Source organism: Oncorhynchus kisutch, linkage group LG24 (assembly GCF_002021735.2).
Source record: "Oncorhynchus kisutch isolate 150728-3 linkage group LG24, Okis_V2, whole genome shotgun sequence".
NCBI lineage: Eukaryota > Metazoa > Chordata > Actinopteri > Salmoniformes > Salmonidae > Oncorhynchus > Oncorhynchus kisutch.
In genome coordinates, this window is record NC_034197.2 from 21,772,367 (window position 1) to 21,780,645 (window position 8,279).

General features: G+C 41.2%; 1 protein-coding gene across 2 annotated transcripts; it reads left to right on the forward strand.

Annotated features, from left to right (window-relative positions):
- Window positions 1-508: 508 nt before the first annotated feature.
- LOC109869707 (polyhomeotic-like protein 2) lies at window positions 509-6,939 on the forward strand. Of its 2 annotated transcripts, none has more exons than XM_020459975.2 (7): window positions 509-660; window positions 1,285-1,496; window positions 1,732-1,861; window positions 3,645-3,756; window positions 4,625-4,751; window positions 4,897-5,170; window positions 5,475-6,939. In XM_020459975.2, the coding sequence occupies exons 2-7, from the start codon at window positions 1,344-1,346 to the stop codon at window positions 5,627-5,629; spliced, it is 951 nt and encodes a 316-aa protein (XP_020315564.1). In that variant the 5' UTR covers window positions 509-660; window positions 1,285-1,343; the 3' UTR covers window positions 5,630-6,939. The 2 variants fall into 2 exon arrangements, with proteins under 2 accessions (XP_020315564.1, XP_020315565.1); XM_020459976.2 differs by having other exon boundaries at window positions 1,288-1,496.
- Window positions 6,940-8,279: the final 1,340 nt, after the last annotated feature.

Consider the following 8,279-nt stretch of genomic DNA (forward strand, 5'->3'; position numbering starts at 1 on the left):
AGAGTGTCCAACAGTGCCACTTCGCTACTTCGAGTTAGACCACCATGTGATCAGGGCAGTCCGCCTCTAAGTGCTATTATTAGGTGGTCCATATTATAGCCTTCATCTAGCAAGACCAGTGGTGCCTTGGACTAATTCTCAAGGCCCAGCATGTCTGCTTGTCTGACATACAATGAACATTGTCTTTACCATTTATGTCGTTTTTTAAAATATAATGATAAGATATGAAATCATTAGAGGCCCTACCTCTAGGGCCATAGCTCAAAAGTTGAGAAAATCCATCTTTCAACAATTCCCATTCCAATGATTTGTCTCTAATCAAGGAAAATTGTATTTTTACATAGACTTTCACTTCTGTTTTGACACTATATTTCTCAAATAATGTGGTAGATTAAACTTGAAATGAGTGGGAGGTGAAAATAGTACCAACCAATCAGAGAGGAAGTCCGTTTGAGATACTCGCCGCCATTGGATCACATTCCAAATAGCACGGGCCAATGGTGGGGGCGGTTTATTTCCTATTCACTTCCCGCATACAAAGCGATTAAAGTGTGTACTGTGTGCTTGCTGCAGGGGTAATAGCGACCGAACAAACAGAAGAAAGCACGTTAAAACGTTGGAATGATTGCATTGCTTGTGTAGCTTCTACTGATGTAACGGGTGCGTATTTCCACGGAATATTTGAGATTTTTGAGCACATGATTTGTTTGCTTCATGTTGCCTCGGCAGAGAGGATATGAAAGGGAAGGTTGTTTGGAGCATTGGAACAAAAGGGTGTTCTTTCGCTCCGTGTTGACCATTGTCCGGGCGTTTGAATCAGTTATCAGATCCCCTATATTTGTAATTTCTTGTGGCAGGTTTCTCAATTTAAGTTAGTGTTAAAATGTGGTCACATTTACTTTTCAAGCAGATGTCGATGAAACCTTTGCTTTTTGTTATAATGGATTAACAATACGAATTTGGGATAATCAAATTGCGTAATATCATTTAGTAGTTACAGTACACATTCATTGTATGAAGTACAACCAATTGTTTTTTGTTGCCCTAGGTGTAGAATTAAGTGGGAAGAAAAGTAAACAAACAATTACTAAGTGTTCCAGATATTCTGCTGAAAATATTATCCACTGTATAAAATGTTAACAGATTAATCAACGACATGAGTGATCATTCACTTTGAACTATTTTATTTTTGTATACATCAGTACCGACTCTTGCATGATGTCAGTCATTTGACATATCAATATATAATTTTATTTACTCGCGTTTGAATATTATTATTCCCAGCAGGTAAGGGAGACGCTGAGGGGCTGAATGCGCAACCAGGTGCAGGCTCGCTTCCAGTCATGACCTCGGGGAATGGGAACAATGCGCCCACGGTGACCGGCAGCACCCCTCATAATGGCGAGAGCAAACCGCCCCAGGCAATAGTGAAACCCCAGATCCTCACCCACGTCATTGAGGGATTTGTGATCCAGGAGGGAGCCGAGCCTTTCCCTGTAAGTAGTAGGATAATGAAGAAGCTTTCCACCCACTGGGCACATGGCTGTTCAGAAAAACACACAATATGTAAGGTGGGCTTTCAACTGAACCATAAGGACACAGTTAGCCCTGTCCACGAGAAGGTGTGCACTTCCCTCTAGTGGACAACATTTGACTAAACCCTCCATTCTGTACTGTTCAGCATTTTACTATGGGGGTAAAGCAGCATGTCTAAAGTGTCTGTTCTTTCAGGTGGAACGTCCGTTGTCATTGCTGATCGAGAACCTGAAGAAACACAAACAGCAAACACTTTCCGACTCAGAGAAAACGACCTCCTCCAACAGCACCACAGACTCTGAGATGGAGGACTTATCACACCAAGGTAAAGGGCCTGGAGGACATAGGGCTGCACAATGAATCAAATTCACATCAAAATTGCAATACTGACATGTGCAATATCCATATTGAAAGAGATCATATCGCATGCAATATTTTGTTTACTGTTTTTTTTGTCTCTCCCTCTTCTTGCGGCTGCTTCTCACACATATAAAGCCCTCCCCACTGTCACTCAAGCAGTGCAGTTCTTCCTCGCTGTTAGATACACTATACATTTGCATGATGTTCTTATAGGTCAAGTGCAGTCAACAGATTGTACCAAACAAGAACGATTCTACTTTTTGTTTTAATGTAAATGGCTATTTTTATGATTCCAGTTCACCCAAGTATTGGTCACATATTTACCAGATGTTATTGTGGGTGTAGCGAAATGCTTGTTTTCCTAGCTCCAACAGTGCAAAGTATCTAACAATACACCAATCTAAAAGTAAAAGAAAGTCATTAAGAAATGTATAAATATTAGGACGAGCAATGTCAGAGGTATTGACTAAAATACAGTAGAATAGAACACAATATATACATATGAGATGAGTAAAGCAGTATGTAAACATGTATTAAAGTGACTAGTGTTCCATTATTGAAGTGTACAGTGATTCCATGTATATAGGGCAGCAGCCTCTAAGGTGCAGGGATGAGTAACCAGGTGGTAGCCAGCTAGTGATGAATATTTAAGTCTGATGGCCTTGAGAGAGAAGCAGTTTTTTTTTAGTCTCTGTCCCAGCTTTGATGCACTTGTACTGACCTCGCCTTCTGGATGTTAGCAGGTGAACAGGCCGTGGCCCGGTTGGTTGATGTCCTTGATGATCTTTTTCGCCATCCTGTGACATCGGTGCTGTAGGTGTCTTGAAGGGCAGGCAGTGTGTCCCTGGGGATACTTTGGGCAGACCGCACCACCCTCTGGAGAGCTTTGCGGTCGGTGCGGTTGCTGTACCAGGTGGTGATGCAGCCTGACCGGATGCTCTCAATTGTCTTTCTGTAGAAGTTTGAGGGTCTTGGGGGGGCCAAGCCAAATTTCCTCAGCCTCCTGAGGTTGAAGAGGCACTATTTCAGATTTTCAGTGACGTGTATGCTGAGGAACTTGAAGTTTTTCTACTTCTACACTTTTAATTTTGTTGAGGGAGAAGTTATTTTCCTGACACCACTCTGCCAGGGCCTCACCTCCCCTGTAGGCTCTCGTCATTGTTGGTAATCAGGCCTATTACTGTTGTCTGAACTTGAGGATTGGCCACGCAGTCATGGGTGAACAGGGAATACAGGAGGAGGCTGAGCATGCATCATTGTGGGGGCCCCCGTGTTAAGCATCAGCGAAGTGGAGATGTTGTTTCCTACCTTCACCACCTGGGGGTGGCCTGTCAGCAAGTCAAATCCCAATTGCAATATTTGGTTACATTTGTTATAATAATGATTTTGCCCTTATTGTGCAGCCCAAAGAGGACATCTTGCTTGGCCCACTCTAAAACCAGAACTACAAGTTTCTCATTGTGTCATTGGCTACCTGGCTTCATAATCTCACTTCAGCTGGAATTTCATTGGCTCATTGTTGGCACAAATTGGCACTTTGATAAGTGCCTTGATATTTGGCACATACTGTACAAATGTCTTGTATACCTTTTTTATTTATGTGTCAAATCAGCCAAATGTCTGAGCCATGTGACCATGCCACTCACTGCCTGCCATGTCAACTGGGATTCAATGTTTATACCAACTGTATTTTTTACCACTGCATCCCTGGTTCCCATTTGTTGATGTGTATCTGTTTTGCTGGGCAGAGCTGAAGCAGCAGCAGGAGCCCACCCTGACGTGTGAGCTATGTGGCAGAGTGGACTTTGCCTACAACTTCAAGAGATCCAAGAGGTTCTGCTCCACTGTATGTGCCAAACGGTAAGGCCTGGGTAGAGAACATGCTGGGACTGAACTATGAGGTGTATTCATTAGGCACCAAATGGAAGGATACAGACTACAACAGGGAGGGACTATTTGAACTAATTTCCTTTTCCCATTGTAAAACATTTTCCTTAGGTGTGGTTTAATGCAGTGGTTCACAAACTGTAGGGGGCGTTCCCCCTAGTCCAGCTTTAAACTTACTCTTGAAAGTTGTAATGGTAGAATGTGCAATTACGAAATTGGCTAGTGCATCATTTCATCTTGTCATGTTAGTTATTGTATACGTTAAGTTAAATAGCTCTATCAGAAATGTCCAGATCAACTAGCCCATGTCAGCTGTTTTTTGTCTGTCTTTTTTTTTTTGTCACTCAAATACAGTATCACATGAATACACTATAGACTTGGCAAAATGTATAGAATTGCAAGAAGATATTTGCACCTCATGACGATGTGTAAGAATTGCACTAAATTACCTTCAAACTTCCAAATCTCAACATCAACAAGTTGTCATGAACAGTGCTCGTGCCCATAGAAATAGACATGGTGTGTGCAGGGTGGAAGCAGGATTTTTTCCAATATTGGAAGGGGGGCCTAGAGTGGAAAAGTTTAGGAAACCCTGGTCTAAATAATACAACTCAGGCTTTCTGAATTACATGTTTGTCAGCAGTTGTTGCTGTAGTAATTATAGCAGTAGTACACACAAATAAATTGCTTGTTCTTTACTTTAGCCTATAATTTGTTTCTCTGACAAATGTAGACCCACAATTAAATGGCTTGCTCAGCTTCTGACATACTTGATTACCCAAGCTACTTGTTGATACATTGTCCATTCTCCACCCCTACACACAATTTCATTTTTGTGCAGGTATAATGTGGGCTGTACAAAGCGAATGGGCCTCTTTCCAAATCGACAAACCACCATGGAGAAACTGAAGAAGCAAAGAATGTTGGATGGAAACCAACAGAACTCAAGTTCAGAAACCAAAAAACGGGTGAAATGGCACTGTTCAAAATATAGAGAATAAATGCAGTATGACTTTAAAAATGTATTTCCATTGATGCCCTCTTTGCAAGGCAGGTTGAGGCAGACCTGTCCTATATGATCACTTAAAAGCTAAACCCTTCCTGTGCTTTCAGACTCTCACCACTGGCCAACAAACTGGGGGTGGATCGTTGACGTCCAGCCACCCCTCTCACGGGGAGTCCAGCCAGTGTTCGGACATGTCTAGCTACGAGGGTCCTCCTTCGCCCCCCCTGTCTGCTGCCAGCTTTGGTGCTCACAGGCCTCAGGTGGACAGAGGGCCCGAGCACATGGAAGGCTGTGGACAAAACCTCACACAGCACTTCCTGCCCAGCGATCCAGCCAAGTGGAACGTGGAGGACGTCTACGGGTTCATCTGCTCCCTGCCAGGTTGGCATTGCCACATTTTCCACATACCCCAACAGATGCTTAATATCAGCCAAAATGGTGGAGTAGCAGCCCCATACAGCAGTGGTCACCAACCTTGGTATTGGAGGCTTTTGTTTTAGCCCTGTAGTAAAACACCTACTTCAGCCAACAAACTTAGTTCAAATCCAAATTAAATCAAACTTTATTTAGAGGTTGAAGTTAATTTTTATTTTGCACATGATACAGCAGGTGTAAAACAGTACAGTGAAATGCTTGCTTCCAAGCTCTTTCCTAGCAATGCAGTGGCTGTTTGATTTGTTCCCAGGTTGCCTGGCGATAGCCGAGGAGTTCCGCTCCCAGGAGATCGACGGCCAGTCCTTGCTGCTGCTTAAAGAGGACCACCTTATGGGCACAATGAACATTAAACTGGGGCCCGCACTCAAGATCTTTGCCCAGATCAGTGTGCTGAGAGACTCGTAGCCCCTCTCTGGAGTCGCTACACACTGTCTTTTTCTGCAATGTTCTCTGTCCTCAACTCCGACCATGCTCAAGCCTACTGCTGTTGCAGGTGTGTTCCAGGGTGGTGGCGGATGGACGACGGTTGTGTCTCTGTCCCATAGAAGATGATGGTCCACAGGATATTGACAGCGCTATTGAATTTTAGAGCTTTGACTCTGGACTGTCTCCCATGCCATGCAGGAACGGTTAGCTACTGTATGAGTTGTACTGTGGATGTTGTACTGTGCACAAGTAGCTCACCCAGCCAGACTCCAAGTGGACAACGTGGTACTTAAGTAAGGAAATGCCATTACTAGTAGTCAGTTTCTAACAATTGTGAGGTAGTTGCATCGTATAACTTTTCCATAGATAATATATATTTGGTTCTTGACTGGAAGTTTAGGGCATTTTGGTCTTGGTGGAAAGTGATTGAAAACCTGCCTAGGACTGTATTTTACAGTTCATGCCTTGGAATGTTGTAATTAAGTATTTTATATATATATATAAATTCAACTAAATATCCTCAAATCATTGCAGCCTTTAAACATTTTTTTAAATAAATGTTTGTCTGGTATTTTCTCTACATAACCAGTGTTTTGAGGATTGTAAATTGGAATTACTTTGTTCAATTTCTCAAAATTCTTCCTACTTCTGCGAAGGCCATTTTCAAAGGGACAAGCTGTAACAATATGTAATTGTCTGTCCTAACTGGCCTCAGTCGTGACCCTGGCCTCCAGAAATCAGGGCTAATAGAGATGGATTTAATGTTATGAACTCTGTGTGAAAGCCAGAAAAAGTAACTCTCATTCCAACTTTGAATTATTCTGTGTGATGTACTATTAAGGTTTAATTTGGCAGGAACATTGTGGAGGGGCATTCAGTTTCCCTCACCTGTTGTGGATGAAATGCCTCAGTGACATTTTGAATAGACTGGTGGGTTAAAATGATAAAGGAATTGATTTACCAGACCATCACCATTCCATTTTGTACTCAGTATTGAATTAAAGGGTTAGTTCACACAAGGAAAAGCAGGTGTTATTAGATTTAAATCGCTCTGAATTGAGTTTATTTTGGTCATCACTGCAACATGTCTAGTAGGCATTTAGACTTTTATTGAAGCCTGTTGTAACACTTAAACCAAAGCAGCATCATGTTTATCTGATGTTTAGCATTAGAAACTCACGTGTTTTTCAAGTTCTAAACTTGTTGGTTGAGTATTTGTAGTTATGGAACTAGTTCTCTCATACCACATTTTGTACTTAAAAAATAAACATTTAAATGGTATGTGTTTACTCTTCTTCACCAGACCATACTGTCATTTATTACAAATATATTCAATTGTGACAAATCCAGATAAAGATTCGACTGTTTGTGAATGTTTAATTGAAATACATTTTGAGTGGTGTATCCCATACAAATAATCAGTTAATAAGCACTATTCAACTGGCTGATTTTAAAAATAGAATCATCTTTCACAAATATGCTCCTCTACTGTATTATCAAAATAAGACATGTAAGAACAGCAATTGAAGATTAATATTTTTCAATCAGACATATTACGGAAGAAGCTGACAATTTGTATAGAAAAATAATATCTAGAATGTCTTATTTTAGAAAGGTTGGCAGCTGTCTATTTCAACAGCCAGTACAAGCAGCAAACATGCAGATCTCAGAGTCATGAGGATGGGCAGCCACAAATGTTCACAACCATTCAAATTACCACAGATTATTCTTAAGTATTTACACAAGCATACACTGTATTTATCGGTGCTCACAAGATTACAGTAAGAATCCACTAATCAGCAAATGAACTAGACAACACTTAGCCTTTTGAAGATAAATTTGAAAATACCAATGTTTTCAGCCAATCAATCCTCGGGTTACTCCCTCTTCTCGTGACTCCCACAAACTTCCTTTAAAATTTGTCTGGGAGCTTAGTTGCTAATTAGCATGGTTTCCAACCTGGACCCCAAACTGCGGATCTCTGATCCAGTTTTAGTCATGAGTGCCCCTAGTGGAAAATGTTATGGAGTGCAGCTTTAACTCACCTAGCCTGGTACAAAGGCATGAATTCTTCGGTTAGAGAAGACTTGGCACACACAGCCACTGTTGGTCTGCGCCAAATGAAGATTCTGCTTAACGGTCCCTTCACTTCCAGAGAGAATATAAAGTCTGCTTCCTGTGGAGAAAATAGAATACGAAAATGGATCATTGCAGCAGCATCATGTGCATAGTAGTGCCCAGCTCACTCTCTAGGAGTGCTTTTGGAAAAACCGCAACAGAGAAATACAATGCATTCGAAAGTATTCAGACCCCTTGACTTTTTTCACATTTTACGTTACAGCCTTACTCAAAAATGTTCCTCATCAATCTACACACAATACCCAATAATTACAAAGCAAAGACAGGTTTTATATTTTTTTGCAAATTTATAAAAAATGAAAAACAGCTTATTTGTGTAAGCATTGCAAAAAAAATAAAATGTTTTTGCTTAGTCATTATGGGGTATTGTGTGTAGATTGATAAGGGGGGAAACTATTTAATCAATTTTAGAATAAGGCTGTATCGTAAGAAAATGTGGAAAAAGTCAAGGGGTCTGAATACTTTCCGAATGCACTGTCTATACTCATTG

Excerpts from the sequence above, each read along its gene's own strand:
- LOC109869707 (XM_020459975.2), top strand. The coding sequence starts at position 1,344 with ATGACCTCGGGGAATGGGAACAATGCGCCCACGGTGACCGGCAGCACC. Across the intron at positions 3,757-4,624 it reads TCCACTGTATGTGCCAAACG|GTATAATGTGGGCTGTACAA; the intron begins GTAAGGCCTGGG and ends ATTTTTGTGCAG. Across the intron at positions 5,171-5,474 it reads GTTCATCTGCTCCCTGCCAG|GTTGCCTGGCGATAGCCGAG; the intron begins GTTGGCATTGCC and ends ATTTGTTCCCAG.